The sequence below is a fragment of the Aphanomyces invadans genome (assembly GCF_000520115.1).
Source record: "Aphanomyces invadans strain NJM9701 unplaced genomic scaffold supercont1.16, whole genome shotgun sequence".
In the NCBI taxonomy this organism is placed as follows: domain Eukaryota; phylum Oomycota; class Saprolegniomycetes; order Saprolegniales; family Verrucalvaceae; genus Aphanomyces; species Aphanomyces invadans.
The window spans coordinates 935706-956279 of record NW_008580161.1 but is presented as its reverse complement, the minus strand read 5'-3'; the positions used below and the strand labels follow the sequence as shown (position 1 = coordinate 956279).

General features: G+C 55.3%; 9 protein-coding genes across 12 annotated transcripts; 8 read left to right on the top strand and 1 right to left on the bottom strand.

Moving 5' to 3' along the window:
* Positions 1 to 174: 174 nt before the first annotated feature.
* H310_08241 (hypothetical protein) lies at positions 175 to 1160 on the top strand (the record flags this gene model as incomplete). Its single annotated transcript, XM_008873922.1, has 5 exons — positions 175 to 241; positions 285 to 378; positions 434 to 564; positions 618 to 717; positions 767 to 1160. 5 exons carry the CDS (start codon positions 175 to 177, stop codon positions 1158 to 1160), a joined length of 786 nt encoding a protein of 261 aa, XP_008872144.1.
* Positions 1161 to 1734: 574 nt separating this feature from the next.
* Positions 1735 to 2479, top strand: H310_08240 (hypothetical protein). The gene is made up of 3 exons (XM_008873921.1): positions 1735 to 2095; positions 2145 to 2247; positions 2297 to 2479. Exons 1-3 carry the CDS (start codon positions 1763 to 1765, stop codon positions 2341 to 2343), a joined length of 483 nt encoding a protein of 160 aa, XP_008872143.1. The 5' UTR covers positions 1735 to 1762; the 3' UTR covers positions 2344 to 2479.
* A 581-nt stretch (positions 2480 to 3060) lies between these two features.
* Positions 3061 to 4042, top strand: H310_08239 (hypothetical protein). Its single transcript, XM_008873920.1, has 3 exons — positions 3061 to 3664; positions 3712 to 3811; positions 3864 to 4042. Exons 1-3 carry the CDS (start codon positions 3389 to 3391, stop codon positions 3908 to 3910), a joined length of 423 nt encoding a protein of 140 aa, XP_008872142.1. The 5' UTR covers positions 3061 to 3388; the 3' UTR covers positions 3911 to 4042.
* Positions 4043 to 4360: 318 nt separating this feature from the next.
* H310_08238 (hypothetical protein) lies at positions 4361 to 5080 on the top strand. Its single transcript, XM_008873919.1, has one exon. The coding sequence runs from the start codon at positions 4388 to 4390 to the stop codon at positions 4877 to 4879; it is 492 nt and encodes a 163-aa protein (XP_008872141.1). The 5' UTR covers positions 4361 to 4387; the 3' UTR covers positions 4880 to 5080.
* Positions 4987 to 12090, top strand: H310_08237 (hypothetical protein). Of its 3 annotated transcripts, XM_008873916.1 has the most exons (14): positions 4987 to 5007; positions 5114 to 7887; positions 7936 to 8029; positions 8090 to 8380; positions 8423 to 9131; positions 9205 to 9532; positions 9581 to 9725; positions 9776 to 10085; positions 10135 to 10623; positions 10671 to 10837; positions 10894 to 11033; positions 11092 to 11321; positions 11372 to 11442; positions 11502 to 12090. In XM_008873916.1, exons 2-14 carry the CDS (start codon positions 5250 to 5252, stop codon positions 11656 to 11658), a joined length of 5769 nt encoding a protein of 1922 aa, XP_008872138.1. In that variant the 5' UTR covers positions 4987 to 5007; positions 5114 to 5249; the 3' UTR covers positions 11659 to 12090. The 3 variants fall into 3 exon arrangements, with proteins under 3 accessions (XP_008872138.1, XP_008872139.1, XP_008872140.1); XM_008873917.1 differs by having other exon boundaries at positions 10894 to 11321; XM_008873918.1 differs by having other exon boundaries at positions 10671 to 11321.
* A 21-nt stretch (positions 12091 to 12111) lies between these two features.
* H310_08236 lies at positions 12112 to 13569 on the top strand (the record flags this gene model as incomplete). Of its 2 annotated transcripts, XM_008873914.1 has the most annotated exons (4): positions 12112 to 12507; positions 12556 to 12912; positions 12962 to 13140; positions 13192 to 13569. In XM_008873914.1, 4 exons carry the CDS (start codon positions 12112 to 12114, stop codon positions 13427 to 13429), a joined length of 1170 nt encoding a protein of 389 aa, XP_008872136.1. In that variant the 3' UTR covers positions 13430 to 13569. The 2 variants fall into 2 exon arrangements, with proteins under 2 accessions (XP_008872136.1, XP_008872137.1); XM_008873915.1 differs by having other exon boundaries at positions 12962 to 13569.
* A 1268-nt stretch (positions 13570 to 14837) lies between these two features.
* H310_08235 (hypothetical protein) lies at positions 14838 to 16493 on the top strand. The gene is made up of 4 exons (XM_008873913.1): positions 14838 to 15255; positions 15303 to 15626; positions 15681 to 15868; positions 15920 to 16493. The coding sequence occupies exons 1-4, from the start codon at positions 14890 to 14892 to the stop codon at positions 16233 to 16235; spliced, it is 1194 nt and encodes a 397-aa protein (XP_008872135.1). The 5' UTR covers positions 14838 to 14889; the 3' UTR covers positions 16236 to 16493.
* Positions 16494 to 17243: 750 nt separating this feature from the next.
* Positions 17244 to 17950, top strand: H310_08234 (hypothetical protein). The gene has a single exon (XM_008873912.1). The coding sequence runs from the start codon at positions 17405 to 17407 to the stop codon at positions 17888 to 17890; it is 486 nt and encodes a 161-aa protein (XP_008872134.1). The 5' UTR covers positions 17244 to 17404; the 3' UTR covers positions 17891 to 17950.
* Positions 17951 to 18100: 150 nt separating this feature from the next.
* H310_08233 (hypothetical protein) lies at positions 18101 to 19918 on the bottom strand (the record flags this gene model as incomplete). The annotated part of the gene is made up of 4 exons (XM_008873911.1): positions 18101 to 18381; positions 18450 to 19235; positions 19302 to 19438; positions 19527 to 19918. 4 exons carry the CDS (start codon positions 19916 to 19918, stop codon positions 18101 to 18103), a joined length of 1596 nt encoding a protein of 531 aa, XP_008872133.1.
* Between the last annotated feature and the right edge of the window lie 656 nt (positions 19919 to 20574).

Genomic DNA, 20574 nt, shown 5'->3' with positions numbered 1-20574 from the left:
GACACGTTGCATCCAAGCGTGGGTGCGGGTTTGAATTTGGGCCGAACGTGACCAAGCAGTTTTGTGCTCTCAACCACTTGCGCCTTGTGATTCGGTCGCACGAGTCGCACGAAGAAGGGTGCTGCTGTTCATGTCGATGCGCATGTGCTTATCGGCGGCGGTAGATTCGAAGTCATGCACGACGGACTCATCTTGAGTGTGTTTTCAGCGTCGTCGTACTGTGGTTTCCAAGCCAACAAAGGTACCAATCGCGGTCCGAATCGGCCATCACGACCACATGATAGGCGCGTACGTGGTGCTCACGGACGAGCTCAAGCCATACGTGGTCCAGTTTCACTCGCAGGCGCTGCAAAAATTTACGTCGACACGCAACTGGCGGTACGTCCCGCCGCCACGTCGTCGTCACTCTCCCATGTGCCGTCTGGTCGAGCAGGACCCAAGCGAACCGTTTTGAAGAGCGGACGCTGTGGAGTTTGAGGGAGCTCATAGGAAAAAAGCACTCGCAGCTTGCAGCGCACTTTGCTACGCTCCCTCCCAAGGTGTCGCGGCTGCAGTGGAAGCAAGGTTATCGATCGATACCCAACTGAAACCGGGACTTGACCAGGGTCTTGGGGTAGGTCTGGCTCAAATCCTGGGCATTCCGCTGCACTTTTTGCTGTATTTGCCGCAGCTGGTGCCGCAGTCGGAGGACCGCACGCCCCTGGTGGATCTTCCACGGTAGGCGGACTCGTCCGAATGAGTGGCTGTCAACGGGGCATCTTGGCAGGTTTCTCCGCGCGAATCGACTTGACTTGCCGACGGATAAGGCATGGATGGACGCAACGATGGCGTCGATCTGGCACCAGATGAACGAAAAGAACGTGACGAAAGCGTTCGAGTACTTTGACCGGAGCCGCAAGGGTCGCATCTCGTACGACGACTTGAAGGCGACGTTGCGCGTGCTGGGCCTGATGAAACCGGAAGGGACGCTGTCCGCGAGTCCGCCTCTCACTGGGCTTTTTGCCGAGGGGCCGCCCAGTCGAGAGCACGCGACGACCGCCTTGGTGACGGAACAAATGGCGTTTGAACTCATGCACCAGTGGGACCGCAATCAAGACGGGATCGTCGACATGCAAGAGTTTGAGTTTGCCTTCTCCAAACAGATCCACAAGCAGCCGTAGATTGTGCTCCCAAAAAGGTCGCAACGTTATTCAATTTGGCGAGTTCATGGATGATGGGATTACAAAACCGTAACTTAATCTTACAAGTGCCGTGCAAACAAGAGAGCTCGGCGGGCGCTCAACTGCACTTTTGAGCGTGATGGCGAATGCACACCACATATGATCAGCCTAGAGCACTGGCAACAACGTCTAGGATCCAAAGCTCCCAGAGGAGTAGTCAGGCAAACAAGCGTTCTTCGTCGCCGTTGGAGAATCTCCGATGCGCTCGTTCTACGCAAGGGGAATGTGCATGAAAGAGGCTGTGGTGACGACCGGCGAGACGACTTCTATGTGCGAAACTTTGTCGGGTACACGCGTTTGGGGCCTCACAAAGCGCCGCTTTCGCCGAGCGCCGCCATCCCACCGATCGCATGTTTCGATTCGAGTACAGTTTGTTTTGATTGGCCCGCGGAATTTGATGTCCCAGGTATTGATTGGCTCAAACTGACTCAGGAACACACATTCTGAGCGGAATGTTGGTGACCGACATTCCCACATGACCGACAATCCGTTTGACCGTGGATCGCCTGACGAGGCTTCATCTTCCAATTGGACCTGCTGCCATGTCTCCGTCGATTCAATCCGCTGCGACTGTCGACAAACTCGGCGACCCCATTGCCCCCACTGAAGCGGTACCAGTGCACCCCCACTCAGACAACACATACCACATCCACGCGGGGGCGATCCCCGCTGCAGTCCCAGTAGTTCCTGCGACCCCCTGCCCGTGCTGCAATCCTGCCAACAAGAACAATACGATTCCACAAGCGAGCAGTCGCTCTGTCACCTATCGCTCTCCGTTTGTCTTCAGCGGCATCGTGGGGTTCGCAGGAGTGGCCCTCGTCAAGAACTTGTTCTTCTTGACCAGCACCGTCGGCGTGACGGCGTTGACCCTCATGGTACGGAGACCCATTCGAAGTGGAACGTGTCGCTTACGATCTGCGCTAGGCCCTGGGGAAACAAGGCATTGTCGAAGTCGACTGGAAAAAGCTCGAAAGCAAGTTGCACATCCCCCAGAACACGGACTGGACGATCCAAATCCCTTCAAAAGGTAACCACGGACCATCTGCGCTGCTACCCTTCGTCACCACTCGTTGTAGCTGGCCTTGTCGCAGGCATGTTTGCCGCGTGGAAATTCTTTGCTTGAACAGCATTGTTCACAATCCTCCCAGGCATTTTTACATGGAGGCACCTCGTGAGAAAAACACATAAAAGTTGAATATTTCAGAAAATTCGTTTGTTCGAGAAAAAAGACCGGCCAGTCACGAGCAATTCCAACATCACTTGACCAAATATGGAGTTCATACAAGAACACCAACCTCTCCCAATGACATTATTCACTGCCAAGACCGCCGAGCGTCGTGGAAAATACTCGGTGGTTATTTGCGCGTGCACAACATCTCATGTCAACATTTCAGGGAGGACCGTTGTGTCATATTTTGGAAGAAATGCGGGCAGAAGCGTGTTTGATACATTCATTTGTACCAGTCAGTTTTACACACAAAAGAAAAGTGTCATTTTGAATCAGAATTGGCAAAACGCTGAAATTTCGCCCCAAAGTGATATTTTTTCATGGTGTTTTGTCGCGTTTCATTCCCTGTTTATTAGAAATGCACCTCTGCATTCGTCGAATAGAGGCAACTGCCGTGATCGACAAGGAAGTGTACGCGGTCGAGTTCGTTCGAGTACGTGTCTCCATAAAGACGATGGCATTGCAAAGCCTCGCCTAGTGCGCTGCCCAACGTCCCCCATTCCAACTCGGGTCGGTGTCGATCTCTTCACTTGTGCTATTTGCGAGAACTGCCCTTCTCGTAAGCCGACACAATCCTAAGTGACGAGCCCCCGCTAGGCACTGGTTTCGGCGATGGTCGATTCATGCGCGAACGAATGCAGCGACGGAACGCGCCTTTTCTGTCGACACACAGCACTCGCGGAAGCCGACGATTTTCGTCGCGTTGGCGTGTGATGTCCAGATGGAAGCGATGCGCAGATTTTCGAGAAGGACGAGCTTCCGAAAGACGACTCAAGCGGTCGACAGCACGATTTTTGTCGTCGTGGTGGTGTCGATTGGAGAATGTATGGCCCTACACATTGCCAATTGAAACAGTACCTACACTTTGGCGCATACACTCTGTAGCCCACGACAGAAGTCGACCGCAAGACCGCATTGTTCAACTTCGAGTGAATCAAGCATGAACCAAACCACTTCTCATTGTTCCCGCTGCTGCAGCCACACCCGCGCACACGCTTCCCCAGCTCCCCCGTCGCCCCCATCCCCTCCAACACCCCCGCAACCCACCTATGTCTTTGGGCAACACAGAAGCGAGTCGAGCCCAAGTGCTGCCGCGAGAGCGCACAAGAAAGGCCAGTTCGTGACGAGTGCGATCGTTGGCTTCGTTGTGGTGCTCCTCCTCAAGAACTTGTTTGTGTTGACCAGCATCGTGGGGGTGGTCTTCTTGGCGCTGATGGTAATGCCAAGGGACGACCAAGGATTCGCTCATCGTGAGTGTTGTAGGGACTCGGAAGCCACGGAGTGATTCGTGTTGACTTTAAGAAAGCCGTGGACATGTGCAGCATGCAAGATCTGCCATCGCTGTCGGTCGTGCCGTCCAAGCGTACGTGATCCATCGGTTTTGAAAAACCCATCTGACACGCACTCGCTTCTAGCTGGTTTCATTGCGGGTGCCGCTGTAGCGTGGCATGTCTGGCCATAAGATATGCATGTTCCTCCATCTTCCACGTATTATAAATGCACCTATGCAATGCATGTGGGTCGCAGAGTCTCTCTAGAAACCCCACGCATGCGATGCACATTGCACACCTATCCACCGATCCAGACAGCAGCAAAAGAATGCCATGGGCTTTGCGGACAGAGCCAACGACTGGTGTTGCCGTCTGCAAGGTTCAAAACTGGCCGCCCCTCTGCTACCGATACGTTGCGAGGCTTTTCCATCGTTTTCTTCGTTGGCCGGCAGGGGCCACGTCTCCATCACTCCATACTTATCCTGTAGAGCTCCCATCCTCGCCGAGTTTTATCTCTGGCGCCCCCACCTCGCATCGTGATGACATGTTTTGCCCGCGACATCCCAAAGAGTCATAGTCAGATTCAGTAGTACAGTGTCGTTTTTAGCCAATCCGATGTCCCCACCAATCACAATCGGATCTGCCGCAGTCGCATTGTGGTCGTGTCCATGTCTGCGGTGCCAGCGAACCCAGATGCGAAGCTGAACGACTTCTTCGCGAAGAAGAAGAAGAAGAAGGCGACGGCAGCTGCCACCCCCGCCGCGTCGATCCCTGTTGCCGTCCCCAAAGCAGCAGTTGCTGCGCCACAGATTGTGAGTCCGACAACGAAAGGCCCGGCGATCCAGACCAAAGGCAAAGCAATCGCGGAACTCAAAACGGCCGCAGCCGACGAGGGGGCCGACGGTGACGAAAACGACGGCGAAGGTGGGGGAGGAACATCCTTCCAGTGGTCGAAGAAACCCAAGAAGAAGTCGTCCCAACCTGAAGCAGACAAACGAATTGCGATTCACAGCGAACGCGCTTTCCCGTCCTTGGGCAATGCCGCTGGAGGTGCCGCCGCGGTCGCCGCCGCCATGTCCGGCAAGGTCAAGCCCCCCGCAGATGTGCGGAGCCAGAACGTGTGGTCGAGCATCGACGACAGTGACGACGACGACAAGTAGGGTGCGTACCTCCACGTCAAGAAACGTCATGTTCATCGGATGGCGTTTCATGGAGTCTCCATTAAGTTCGTGGGCGATCCTAAGAGGGTCCTTTACCCAACATGTCATTTGCGCAGGCGCTTCAAACGGTATGGATTGGTGTAAACTCTTGTATTTTTATCTTTTTATCCAATGAACGTAATCTCATTGCATGTCATGCCATGTTTTCGACCAATAAAGCAGCATTTCGACAAGGTGCCGGGCTTGTAGTGCACCCATCGTACTTCCGCGGGTATTTTCATTACCGTCGCAGCGATCTTTAGGAGGACGTCAAAGAACAGGGAAAACGCGAAATCCGAATTCGGCCTCGCCGACGGGCCGCCGGAGCGACATGTTCTTCAGCTTGACGGCGCTTACGGACCCCGCGCTAAAGCGCCTGTACAAGTTTGTGCTCAAGCGGGTGCTTGGTCGGTTCCTGCAGCATGATCTCGACATGAGTCAGCTCCAAGTACACCTGCGGCAAGGCACACTCCACCTTGTCGAGCTCGAACTGAACGCGACTGCAATCAACGACCTTCTTAGGACGTCTGGATTGCCGTTCCAGATGAAGCGCGGGTTTGTTGGTTCGGTCAAGGTAACGGTAAGCTACACGAATATGCTGAACGAGAGCTGTCTCATCGACATCGACGACATCGACATGGTGCTCGAACCAGTGTCTGCGAGTCGCCCACATCCGACGCCAACACCACCAACCACCCCCACATCTACACCCCCAACGTCTACGATGCAACAAATCAACGAAGGAGGCAATTACGACTACGACACAGACACCGTTGCGCAGGAAGGGCTCGACTTTGTCGCGACATGGATCGAGCGGGTAACGTCCAAGGTGAAAGTCACCGTGACAAATCTATGCATCACGCTCGAAGACAGTGCGACATGCCCAGTGGCGTTAATGCTTCACGTACCATGGATGCAGCTCGTGGACGAGACGCCGCAGGAAGCGTATCCGTCCGCGTCGATCCTCAAGGGCGTTCAGTGGAAAGGCATGAGGGTCGAGATAGTGCATCTTCATCGCGATTCGATCGAAGAGACCGCTGCGCCGTTCTCGGTCGTCCCGATCCTCGTTTGTGATCCCGTGCGACCCAGTTACGTCCAGATCAAAATGTATCCCTCGACGTTGTTGGAGGTCGACCTGTTCGTGCCGCACATTGAAATGCTCATCCAGCCCAAGCACCTGGGGCATTTGGCCCAACTTGCCGCGCTCTTGTCAACGCCGCCTGCGTCCAGCGATACCCACACTCCGTCCTCGACGCCTTCTTCGAATTTGTACATGTCGATCTGTGATCCTCAGCAAGCCGCAACATGGCTCGCTCCCGACGGATCGGACGAGTCCAATACAACGGCATCGTCCAACACGCCCGACAACGGATTCCCCACACTGTCGCTGGCAGAATTCAAGCGCATCGAGCGGCTCTTGCAGCAGTACCAAGAAAAGGCTCAACGACCGTTGTCGGGATCGGCGCCGTCGGTGCTACGCCGCCAAAGCTCGTCGGAAGGCGGCGACAGCGTCGTTGGCTTGTCCGACTTGGAGGATGAAGAAGATTTGTTTCACGATTGCAATACGTCCAATTCGATGCTCGGGTCTGTTCATCACGGTTCCATGGGCCAGTCCATGTACATGAGTGCGCGACAGCCGGAAGACTCGATGGTCCAGCGGATCAAGATGACGGTGCTCAGCCTCGACATGACGATGGTGTACGAAGATGTGCTGGATGACCCAGACGAGACCGATCACCGGAACGAAGCAGGCACGCTTCCCGATGCTTCTCGGATGGAGCGGCTCGTCTGGCATGTCCAAGAGATGCTGGTGCAGGCTATCTTGCACCCACCGCAGCCCAAGAACGTCCACATGTCGTTTCATCATGTCACGTGCGAAGAGCGGTTGATCCCGCGGCTGTCGATGTCGGACGGCGACGCGGACGATGGCTCGCCGCCCGCGATGCTCGCGATCCCGTGGCTGCGCTTTCTCGGTGACGAGAAGGACGTTATGGTGCACATGCACTTGGACGCCGAGTCGACGCGCTCGACGTGTGTCGTCCACGCCCAGCCGCTCCAGGTGGAGGTCGACATGTTTATGCTGAATCGACTGCAAGCGTTTTTGAACGCCGTGCCGCCGCCGACATGTCCGACGGACGTGACACGTGGCGCGCCGATTCAAGTGGAAGTGCATCTTCCGTTCGTCCACATCCACTTGCGCTTTCCCTTGATCCCATCCGATCGAATCCGCTTTGGACCGAGCAGCCGCCGCGGCCTCGCGGAAGACACCCTCCAGCTGCATTTTCATCATGTGAAACTTGGCAAACACGCCATGACGTGGGACCAACTCCACATAGACCTACACTACCCGCCGGCCTTTAATCCGCGCGACCGAGGCCCTCCCTGCGTCGCGTCCATCTGCTCGTCGACAGTGCATGCGCAGTGCAGCTGGAGTGTACACACACCCACATTGGATAAGCTCCAGGCGGCGGCATCTGTCCGCGCAAATATGAAGGAAACGTTCGGTTCGGATGCTGAACAGGGCGAAGTCAGCATTGGTGGCGGGGTGGATGCATGGCGCCAGACAGACCTGCTTGAACAAGCATGCGTCGCGGCGTCGGCGACGGTCGTAAAGGTCCACATCCCCGACGCCACCGTCGTCATCGACAAAACCGTGTACGACCGTCTCATGGTACTCACGGACGCACTCGTTTCCATCAACCCAGTGGACATTACTGGCTTGACCAAAGTGACGACGCTCCAGCCGTGCGGGATGAGTCTCGAAATCGTCTGCGATGGCTTTCACGTCCGGCTGAAACACGAAAACCTCCCGGAGTACCGCCTCGAACTCGAACACGTCCGCATCTTTTCGTTGGTGTCGTGGCTCGGGTCGTTGACGTCGCGGCTGCATGTGGTCGCGCAGGAGCTGACCTTGTTTGAAGAAAACACGCCCGTGCTGTACAAAATTGCATGGGGACGACCGCATGAAGGTACGTGGTGGACGTTACCGCGTTGGGAGTCACGATCGCGACGTGTAGGCCCGCTGCTGCTGTTTTTGCAGGAAACGACCGAGTTGGCCGAAGACATGCGCGACATTAGCCTGCACCTGCACTTTTCCCATCTCACGTGGAGGTACATGCCATGACATGCCGTCGCGATAACGAGTATTCGTGGTGGTGGGGTGGGTGGTAGGTACGACATGGCGTCCAACTGGCTCGGTGACTGCCTCCACGTGCTCCTGACGACGTACCCCCCGGCGATTGTTCCGTTGGACACCCCGCACGGCGCGGACGATTCGATCGACATGACGCAGGCGCCGATTCCCCTCGCGATGCCGACCAAAACCGTCTTTACAAAACTCGTCGTCCAGTGCTACGAATCTGTGTTGGACTATGCGCCACCTGGGATTTCTGCGCGGGCTCTGTTGGTGCTGGGCAAGCTGTGTCTGAGCTCGAACCTGGTCACGGACGCTGCCGTCCAAGGGTAACGATGACCGCCGAGAAATCTCCTGACTGGTCAGAGCAGGTACAAAGTGAGTGTGGCCGAGCTCGGCCTGTTTGTCCATCCCATGCGCGTCACTCCGGACGTGTACGTGCTGGAAAATCGGTGGCTGGACAAGTCGGCGTCGCGGGGCGCGTTGTCGATGCGGGAAACGATTGAAAACCTCGGGTTTCTTGAAGTATCAACATTGGACTTTGCCGACGTGTTTGTCCGCGTGAGCGAAGACGACCAGATGAACTTGGAGTTGTGTCTTGGGACGATCAAGCTCAAGGTGTGCTTTGACTCGTTTGAAACGATGCGGTTGGTGTGCATCACGTGGTGGGACGAGTTTGCCAAGAATTCACCCCCGCCAAAAGCATCGACCGCGGCGCCAGTCATGTTGGTTGCCGCCGTCGACGTTGCGGACACTGAGACGGCCCCGACCACGTCGTTGAATGTGCTGGATCAAATTGACTTTAACATGTTTCAACCAAAAACGAACGCCCCGTCCGTCGCGATGCGCGACACGGAAGCGCGCCTTTTGAAAACGCAAGTCCATGAAGCGATGAAGCCGCCCGTCCAACGGCGCCTTCCGTCGACGCCCCTCGTGATAGAAGACTTTTTTAGCCACGAAACCAAGCAAGGCGGCGCCGAATCCAGTCCATGGTTCATCTCGGACACCACCCCATCTGCTACCTCACAACCATCCACCAACTCGTCTTTGTCGTCGGTCCAACCCCGTGCTGGGTCGCCTGTAAGTCGAGTTCGTGTGCGTGGTTGTGTTGCGATGCGCCGTCGTTCGGTGTGGCTCACTTTGCGGTGGGTAGGCACTAGTGGAGGCAAGTGCGAGGTGGATTCCGCCCGAGGCTGCCGACGTCAGCGAGAGTCTGCCCGTGCACTTTGAGTCGTCGTTCAAGGCCGTGGACGAAGAGTTCGACGACGACGTGACAGACGACTTGACGATGAGCGTGAGTATCAATGACACGGAAGAGGTCGAGTTGGATCTCCATTTGGATGGAGACATGCGGCTGGAGCTTAATCGATTGCTGGAGGAAGAGGACGACGACCCTGCTATCCTCACAGAGGACGAAGAGGCGAGTCCCCGGCACAGCGTGCTCAGTCCGCCCGACTCGCCCACGTCCAACGAAAACTCGGGTACGATGCGATCCCATCGTGGATCGTGGCCTGACAGGCGTTTTGTAGCTCGGTGGTACAGCGACGGTAACTTTGGCAATCCCGACCCGCCGGCGATTTACTTGCACCACGTGGAAATTCCCATCGCTGGTGCGGCGGCCGCCCTGTCATTTGGAGAAAAGGAGCTGGCGTCAGCGATCCAAACGATGACAAAGTACAAACTCGATCGGTGGTCGTCGTTATGCTCATGTCGTGGTGGTGTAGCGAGTGTCCCCAGATGAAGACGCCTGTCATGGTAAAAAGCATCTTGCTGCGGGACTTCAACGTGGAAATGCGGCTCTTTGGCGGCCATGACTGGCAACCATCGTCGTCGGCGGCGCCAACGGTCGCAGCAACGACCCCCGACAAAGCCTCGACGGAAGACAAGGCGGAGAAGAAGCAAAAGTTGCTCGACGCGTTGCTCGAAAATTACGTGGACGATTCTGACAAGCTCTTGAAAAATAAACCCAAGTCACGACCGTCCAAGCACCGAAAAACGGAGGAAATGCTCGAGCTGCGCCTGGCCAACATCAAGGTGAGGTTTGCGTTCGTATTTCCGTTGTACGAACGTGGTCGTGTTGTAGCTGCGGCTGGACCTGTACGCCGAGGACACACCGCAACCGCTGGCGCAAAACACGGTGCTCCACGTCGGCGACGTCGAAATTCTCGACTACATCAGCACATCTCAAATCCGAAAGCTGCTCTGCTACTGGAAGAGCGACACGTTTCACCCCCGGGAAACAGGCACGCCGCTCATTCACTTGCACCTTGTGACGGTGCGGTCGACCATGTCGGCGGAAGAAGAGCATCGCCTCAAGCTCAAGTTCCTTCCTTTGCGTATCAACTTGGACCAGGACGTGTTGGATTTTCTCAAGCAGTTTAGTCGGCCCACCAACAGCGAGAGTCCGCCAACCGACGACAGCGCGGCATTCCCAAAGCCCGACTTGCCTGTCCCGCTGCACGCCCCCACCGTGATTAGTGAAAAGCCGGAAATGGCACCGGGAGCCGCGTCGTTTTTCTTTCAGAGTGTGGACATTCGGTCGTTCAAGATCAAGATCGACTACCGCCCGCAGGTTGGACACATGCAATGGGACTTGCTGCAGTTACCATGTGCCTGTAGCGAGTGGATTTTCAAGCGCTGCAAGCGGGCGACTACTTGGAAGTGATCAATTTGTTTGTGTTGGAAGGGATGGAGCTGTCTCTACGGCATATCAAGTTGAGCGGTGTCAGCAACTGGGACGCGCTGATCAATCAAACGTTGGTGCATTGGGTCCAAGACATTTCCCGGTTCGTCGGGACTGAAACACTTGGACGATGGACAGTCCCTGATCGATGTTATCCAGGCATCAAATTCACAAGTGCTTGGCGAGTGTGGTGCCGATGCGGTCGATCTCAAACATCGGGGCAGGGGCGGCAGACTTGATTCTGCTCCCGATGGCCCAGTACGGAAAGGACCGGCGCGTCATTCGTGGTCTTCGAAAAGGTCCATGCAATGGTTGATCAACCCGCCGAACGGAGCTCATGCTTTCGTTTCATCGCAGGCGCCACGAGCTTTTTGAAAAGCGTGACGATTGAGACGCTGAACACGGCGTCCAAACTCGCGCGGGGCACGAAGTCGTTGCTAGAGACTGCAGACCACGTCATGCAAGACTCGAAAAAGAAGAAGACCCAGTTCAACTCGCGCAAAGGCAACACCCACGCACGGTACTTGATCAGTCAACCCGCAAATGCCACGGAAGGGTGGAACCAAGCGTACGCGTCCATGTCAAGGGTACTTGCGTTTTGGATCACACGAGTTTTGAAATGCATGGGTGGACGTAGGAGTTGCATGTGGTGGCCAAGACCATCGTCGCCGTGCCTTTGCTCGAGTATCAACGGACGGGATCGCATGGGTACAGAATCGCTTGACGACAACGCGTAATTGGTGACGGAGCGGTCGTCGTGTGTTTAGGTATGTCAAGAGCGTGATTCGAGCGGTGCCTGTGGCCGTCCTGCGGCCGATGATCGGCGCCACGGAAGCCGTGTCGAGGGCGTTGATTGGTGTTCGAAATGCCGTCGATCCTGAGATGAAGGAGGATATGGAAAACAAGTTTAAAGACATGTCGTAATGTACCGCGAGTGGCATACGTGGAGAACGGCTGTGGACCAATGTCATTTCGTCATCATCAAGGTGGTGGACCGAAGAAGGCAGGCAAGGCACGTCCGCCAACAAGCCGTGGCAGGATCGGTGCATGTAGTCGAGTCCAACTGCATGGCTGTGCATCGTATCCAAACAAGGGCCATGAACTGCATATCCTGCTGAACCGGGGCACGGTCTTGCCTTCGCGCCACATCCTTCGTGCCATGATTGATGGACTTTGCCCTGTTGATCGCACTTGACTTGAAACACTGCATGCAGGACGAAACCAGCGTCAGATTCCAAGATGCATAGAGTCGGTATAAGAACGCTAGATAAAATCAGTACGAATACAACATACAAGATGGAAGAATGCAAAAATCATATGCAACGTCCTCAAGCTTGCAAACAAAGGACCTCGAGACAAACACCGGAGCCATTCGCCATGTCCACGACACTAGCTGCGTGTGATCGCGCCAAGGCGGCGCTGGACGCCGTCAAAGCCATGGTCCCGGACTCGGCGCTGGCAGAGAAGTTGCTCAGAAGGCGCTTGTACAACCGCGAACAGCAAAGACGCCATCGATACCACAAAGCTGAAGAAGCCGCACGACTTCGTATCGAAGTTGCTCGGCTCGAGGATAAAAAAGCAAAGGTCGCGGACGGCAGGCATGTTGATGAAACGGACACGATGCTTCCGTGGAAGGAAGTGTGTTGTGCGATCCTAGAGTCGATCGAAGACACGAGCCAAGCGAATCGCAGCTTGCAAAAACGCAGTCGTCGCAACCAGGACCTGATACAGCGCATCACATCTTGGATCTCGAGCTGTCGGGTTCCGATTGTGGTACGAAAACAACAACACTGCATGTCGATGACCCTATGAAACAATTAGAGTCATCTGGACGACAAGAGAACGTGGCGGCATGTCACCCTACTCAGTCATCCCCCCACCAGGAAACTCGGCTTCGACTGGATTACACAGCAATTGTACTACAACGCGAATCCAATGTTCCAGTCGAACAACTTTCCATCGCTTGCATCACGTGAATACCTTGGGGATTTCCATTGCGACACCTCCGTTGACGACTCGTTCCAGTATACGTGGCGTGTTCAACGGGACCTGCACATTCCATTTGACCAAGTCGTCCGCACAATTCAAGACAAAGTCGTGCATTACCTCATTGGTGCAGCTTGGTCCAAGGAATGGTCTACCGTCAACGTTCTGCCGCCGGTTCCATTAGATACCCCAGTACGTATCGGGCTCGGTTAGAGACGCTGACATGCTTGGTTGACTCTAGTTGCTTCGAGAAATCGGTGGGAAAATTGCCTATGGACGAACGCATCGCAGTGCCGACGAAGACGTGAATTTCCTGTGCCGCGAGTTCTCGGAAGATGGAAAAATCACGATCGTGGCACAACACATTCATGACGACGAGAACCTCCAACAATGCAAGGTGCAGTGCAATCGAATGTTCTGGTTCGTCGCAGTCCATGCCCGTCAAACTTTGTAACATTGTTTCCTCTTCAGGGTGACCGTGGATCGCATATCTGACGACATCTCGACGTTGCGGGTCCTCTTTTTGAGCTCGCACTACTTCAACCAGGAAGGCAGCGTGCCGTTCGAAGAAGAGTGCCATTACCATTGGGGTCTGGACCTGAGTCACATCGAGAACAACGGCGTCAAGCTGGCGGCCTTCCATCAACACATTGCCCGCGCCGGCAATGAATTCGTTGGCGCCCTTGTGCCTCTCCTGGACTGTCCTTGAATGTTGCAGTTTCCGCGCGCTTTGAAATGGAAAATACCTCTCATATTTAATAGATTGACCTCCCATACTCTATTTTGGTTGAGCGTGGGTCGTGAAAGTGTCGCGTCGGTTGCCGTGAATCGGGGACGCCTCGAAGTCTATGGACGCGATGGTTGATCCCATGGACCGCACCGTCTGAATCTTCCCTAGATGTCGGATGTACCCACTATATCGTCGGCGCTCGAGTACAGGAAGAGCTTGGGGTGACCGCGTCGCGAATGAAGTATCGCAGGGACTGAGCCGAGGGATGCTTTCGGCCGGTTACCCACAACAACACGTGGAGGAATTTGAGGATCTACCGTTGCACGAACAGTTGTGGTACGACATGGTGCAGAAACGGCATTGCTTGGGCATGAAATGTAATCGGTCGTCCGCGAGTGCGTCCGGGATCGACGAGCACGAGTCTAACACCCTCGACACCACACGGAATGGCGCTTGGAGGACTTGGTTCTCCATACCATGATCGACACCTGCCTTTGGACATGACATGTGCGATATGGTTGCGTGAGGTTTGCACGCACAGAGCATGGTATTGAATACATTCCACGACGGCAACATGAACGCATGCTCTGGAAGGAAGAAGTCAATTCAGTGGGATGGGAACCAAAGTTCAAGCTGCCCAAGGATTTATACACGCGCCCATCGACTTGCGCCTCGTCGGCATGAGCTCATCTACAGACCCAGTGACGGCGATTCCTGTCAACTTGGTGTCCGTAGCGATTTGGATTGAAGAAGGTATTCGGATTGGTCGAAATTCCAAGTATTTCATTCCAATAATCTGTATGATTGGCTTCTTGATATTGTATTTAGCCAATCGAAAGCACACGATACAAACGACATGTACAACGTCCAATGGACATAGTAGGTAAAACAGGTTATACTCGTTGGCGTAAAAGATGAATGCGTGGCGAGGCACACCAATGCGCAACAGGACGAAGGGCAAATCGTTGAATTTGCTCGAGATTCGCATGAAAGGAGGCATCGTCGCGACAGAAAGCACCCAAACACATCGCACAACGCCCGAGTCATCGTCGAAGGGTGCCCCGTTTGCAGTTTATCCGGACGCATACGGGAACTGTACAGTATCTCAAGTGTATGTGTGCAACTCCGCAGGAAGAGAGGTGTTACGATTTACCCGTTGCAACACTGGACGAAGGGTCGGTGGGGGACATTATCCAATAGCAACCTCTCCGTTGACGCGACAGACGTCCATCGACAGGACCACTGACGCTATCGTTTCAGCTTCGTGCGCTTTCGACGAGGCATGCAAATGCGCCAGAAACGGCCGACGTGGCTGCGACTCGATATCCGGATGTCACCAAATTGCAGGAAGAGACGTCCCAGTTGCGTTAAACCAATAAAACCAGTGCGGAAAAATAGGTAAGAGAATCCAAGACGCAAAATTCGGCGAGTGCGCCGTGATGAGCAACGGGAGCACGGACAACGAGGATGCGGACCTCCCGACCCTTGACGAGGACCGCGAGTTGCGCAAGAAGATTCTGTCGAGGAGGAAGCAGCAACGGTATCGCAAGCGGATCGTCGCCGACAACGACGGACTTCGCGCGCACGCTCGTGATTTAGAGCGGGAACTGCATCGACTCAAGGCCGAGACGAAGCAAAGCGATCTCGTCCCACATGTATTGCCATGGCAGCAGGTTGCGAAAGCCTTGATGGAGGAGCGCGATTCGTCCCTGGAGACGAACGCGTTTCTCAAGGCAAAGTGTCGAAACTACCGCGACGTGATTGCGAAGCTCGGCGAATGGGCGCAGACAGTGTTTGGTCTACCGGTATGACATTTCGTCGCATCTCATTCTGACAACATCGTGACATGTAGACACAGCCACGAACGGACATCAACACGTGGCGCACCGTGCGACTGGGAACCGACCCCATGCTGCGCGGCAATGGAATCGATTGGATCACACGTCACCTCTATCACAACACGGACGCGATGCTGGAGCGATATCGCTTCTCTGCGATTCCATCTCGTGGTGTGTACAGTGAGGACGACATCGACGTGACCGATTCGGACGGGTTCCGCTGCATTCACCGGTTCCACGGCGATGTCGCACAGTCCGTGGAAGGCATTGCTTCAGCCTTGCGCAGCAACATTTGGAAGTTCCTTCTCGTAGGGATGCTCAGCACGATGGAACCTGAGGTAAATCTTCACTTGTTCTCGATACCCCATGTTTCCAACTCGACGTCTCTTTAGACGATTGGCGGGGGCGGCGGTGGACCGGCCGACATTTACCGCCATACGCTGCTCAGCACGGTCGAGTCGGTGAATCTCGTGAGCCGGGAATTCAAAGACGCTCACCGAACGACCTTTGTCGGTGAGCAAGTTGAAGACGACGAAGCATTGCCGACCGACGGAAAGCGCCAGCGGCGACGCTTGCTCTGGTACATGGACTGCAAAGTACCTACGACGAGCTAACACGGCTACGTGCACAGGATTGTCCTGGACGAACTCGCGCCGATGCTGACCAAGGTCCGAGTGCTCTTCATGCTATCGCACTCTTTCACGAAGCAGGGCTACCTGCCGCTCGAAGACGAAGCCAAGCTGTGGGGGTGCACCCTCGACGGCGTAACACCGACTGGCGACTCGTTCAAATACGCAGACGACGCCACGATCAAGGCGCAGGTATTCAAGCGCCACGTCAACCAAGTAACCCAACGCTTTCGACTGATGGGCCAGAAGCGGTTTGTGAGTGCGCTGACCCCGGCCCCCGATCACCGTCCTGGTACTCCCATCCTCCTTACCGAGTGATCGTCGGTCTCTCCGCCAAGCCACCCGTGTAACCCTTGTTTGAGCGTTTGGATTTGTCATGTTGTCAAAAATTCGTTTCTCTCCTGTTCCGTCGCACGTTCGGCATCTCTCCCGTCGACGCTTCTTGGCGGCGGCTCAGCGATGTCGCCCCTCTTGGACTTGATGACCGCGTAGCCGACGCTTTGTGCATTTGCCGCGACTTGATATCCACGAGAGTTTTTTCATTCTCGACGACGTTGACTCTGGCAACTCGATTCAACGGCGCCACCTTGCGGGACACGTTGACGTGGTGGGCGACCCGCGTTACGGCATTCCATCGAACTGCCGACCAAGTTTTACATGCCGCGGCATGGAACGTGGATGCAATCGTTGGGACAATAGTCATGGGCAAGCACTGGCATTCCCCCACGACGACGCTGGAGACTGTGCCCCCCCCCATGCACCTGCACCGCGACGCGAGTAAAGTGGAGTTGGTATTTGATGGATAGCACACGGGTGGAAGCAAAGGAGGACATTCTCCGATGGATCTGTCCAAGTCGGGGATACACGTGCTTGGCTCGATCTCTCGGCGATCCAGCGAGCCGTGGAAGCAGCACCTCTCTCGATTCACACCACTCCATGTCATGCACGCACGAATCCCTCGGGCGTTCCTGCCCATCTGCGGCCTCCACACGCCATATCAGAGAACTGCTGTTCTCTGACGTGGCGTGTCCAAGGGCGTCGTTGTCGATGCACAATCGCGTGCGCCATGCTTCCGTCCGTTATCGACGGCATCTTGTCGCCGCCACGTGCAACACAAAAAACATTTATACTGTTTCAAGATCGCTCGATGTAACATTGGACCATTTTAATTTCCATTTTTATAAAGACTTTCGATATGAAACAGTATAGAAATTCTTTATAAATATTGAAATGAAAATGACAATATTTTAATAAATACACAACTGTAGAAAATTTAATATGCGCGGCATGGGATAAAGCCGTTACAATCGACCCATTCGAACGTTTCGCTGGGTGTCCAAGGGCGGCGGTTGCCGGTTGAAGTAGGCTGCCGTGCGCCGCCCCACGTCGTCGGAGAACCAAACGGACGCGATGGCGTGCCATGCGATCACTTTTCAACACGCGTCCACACGACCAAGACCCGCTCCCCCAACCGCTCTGCTACGATCATGGTGACATCCAATGCAAGCGACGCCGCCGTCATGGCGTTCGCCCTCAAATTTGTCAACTCGGCGCCCAAGGAAAAGCTCATCGCGGAGCTCGACGTGTCCGACACAATCGCGACAAAAATCGTCGACCAGCGCGACTTTGGCGGGTACAAGACCCTCGACGACATTTGTGAAAAGAAGCTCCTGCGCAAGAAGAAATTCGTCGTGTTTCGCGACCGTCTGCTTGCGTATTCCCGAGACAACAACCCATCGGACAAACCGACCCTCGGCGAGGACGGCGACGAGATGACCACGTCCAAGAAGGGAAAGAAGAAGGGGGCGGCGGGGTCTACATCGATATCGTCCAAAGACGGCGCCGCGGCGCCACCCAAAAAACACTCGTTCGTCGAAACCGAGCCCCTCACGCTCCGGTTTGGGTACTTGATCCAACGAGTGGACCCTCCCGCGGATGTCGTCCACGACCCTGCGTCGGCCGAAGCGTACTAGCCAGCGCAGTCGAGGCAACGACGTGAATGCATCGCTTGTAACTTTATATCCAGCTCCTCCTTGTCATCGCAGGCGCACTCTACACACATATCGGTCAAAACTCGATCCAATCTCCGTGTTGTCGATTCGATATATCCGCAACAACGCCCGAGGCAGGAGCACTCGGCTCCACGCTAGCTCGACTTCGATCGCCAACGAACTCGTCGCGCACTAGACGTATAGCCAGCCCCGCCGCCGACGTGGTACGTTGTCGCCTTCCCACTGCTTGTACTCTTTGTTGGTCAAGATGTATCGCATTTCTTGGAGCTTCATCACGTTTCCCGCGTCGCCGTACGCGTCGGCCGCCATTTTGACCATAAAGCGCTTTGGGTGGAGCTCGGCGCCTTTGTCGCATTGCCACCGCGTCTGCAAGTCTTCAAAGAGCGAGATGACCGTGACGTGGTCTCCGAGTCGCATGGCGATGAACATCCCGAGCTCCGTCAATCGATAACCTGCCATGGTACGTCATGAAATGTCGGATCCAAGCCCGTCGCCACGCTGAGCGAATGTTTGCACGTACCGATGGGAAGGTCGGGGTTGGTCTGAATCGTCTGGATAATCTGGAGCGCCTCCTTGGCCTTGCCCATCTCGTACAGCCATCGCACGGCGTGCTCCAGCGCAGGATACGAGAGCGTCTCGCCCGACCGAAAGGCAAACGTAAACAGTTCCATCACGCGCTGGAATTCCATCGCAGTCCGACCGCCCTTGTCGTGAAAGTGCCGGTAGCCAAAGATGAACAAGTCCGACAGCCGGGACCCGTTCCAGCCGTGGGTCACGTCTTGGTACTCTGAGAAGAGCGCCGCGATGTCTTCGATATCGAGCATTTTCGTCCACCCGGCGAAGAGGCGGTACCGACCCTTGCCCGACAACTTGCCCAGTTTGTGCATGTGCATCAAGTCGAGGAGTTTCATCGACATGTCGGCGTTCACGGGTGCGGCTTGGGTGAGGAGCATGTTGGCGAGGCGGAACTTGAACGATCGGGACGGCGTCGGCAGCGCGACGATGTCTTCGACAACTTGGACAGCTTCTGACTGCAACCCAGCGTGCCATACCCGCAAAAGGGCCAGCTCGTACGCTTTTTCGCATGCTGGGGTGAATGCGTCGTAGTGGTGGTGGGCGTCCCACAGGTCAAGGGCGCGGCGGATGGCGGCCACACGGCGGGGGGAAGGCGAAATCGATGGCGGCGACGTGGATGATTGCGACGGCGGAGACGTTGGCTGGCCCGCCGCGTCCAACAAGATGTGGCTCAAGAGCGACACGGAGATGGGGAACCCAGCGTCGGTGGCCGATTCCGCGATCGAGAGCGCTGTCAAGGGCGGACACGCATGCCGGCATTTCACCGCCGTCGAAATCAAATAAAAATAGGACGGACCGTCGGGGGTGATGTGCGCCTTCGTCGTCATGGCATCCATGATAGTTTTGGCGGTGTTCCAGTCCTTGACGTGACTGCATGCCACGAGAAGGGCGTTGTAGATGACAAGAGTCAATGGCGCGACATCTCCCATGTGCCTAGCTTTGCCATGAGCGTCACCGATCAACATGGACTGTCGTGATGAGAGATTCTGTGGAAACGTGTGCAGTGGGGACACTTGCGTACCAGTCAATGAAAGCGTCGATAGCGTCGGCAAAACGAGACTGCCGATTCAAAGCGAGGATGTAGTGGTAGCGAATGCGGCTGTGCAGCAGCGGAACAGTACTTTCGGCCTCTTCGAACAAGCGAACGACCTCCGTGTAGTTGCCCAGGGCCATGTGAGCTTGCATGACCCAGTCGTACGCAAACCGGTTCAGGTCCGACGGAGGAACATCTTGGAATGCCACGACGGCCTTGACATAGTTCTTCTCGAGGACGGCGCGTTCGAGTGCGACCAACGGCGTGGGTGGCGTGGTTGACGGAGTGAACTTGAACTGGTGGTCCAACGTTGAGGCCGGCTGTCGCCAAACGATTCTGAGCGATTTCTTCGTCGTTCCATTGATCAAGCTCGTCGGCATTTGCGACGGTGGATGTGTTGATGGTGTGCTTGAAGGCGACGTCGGTGGCAGCGTCAATGGTTGTGTTGTTGGTTGCCCTGCATCGGTCGATAGTGCCAGTTTACTTTCGTGAAATGCTCCATCGTCCGGCAGTGCAGCGACGACACGAAGCCTTCGCCCTGGAGGAAGCGCAGACATGCGTCGTATGATCCCCCGCATGCTTTTCTCCATAACGATCGAAGGGCGGCCGGCGGCGATCTGTGGGGCGCGGCCCAGCATGCTTGGACACGATGCACACTGTGGTGGTGCAAACAATATCTTTGATTGGCTATATTTCTACCACTAGAAATTCACTATTTTTCAGAGTCAAAAACGACAACGCATCATGATTGTGAAGACAATCTGATGTGCGAGCCTAGACATTCCACTGTCCTTTTTGTAGGATATTTATCCTATTCCAGGCAGAGGTAATCCCTATTTTGCTCCCCATCACCTTCGCCCAGATTCATTACACTTATGACGACAGGTTTTTCCGGGGTACTAGTACCATATTAGTACTAGTGGGGGTCTGACTAAGGGCGCTACTGCTCGCTTTATTCCCCATATGTAAGGCACATGATCAGACAATCCCTCTTACCCCTCCGCCTAGTACCCAATTGGGGACTAGATGGGACTAA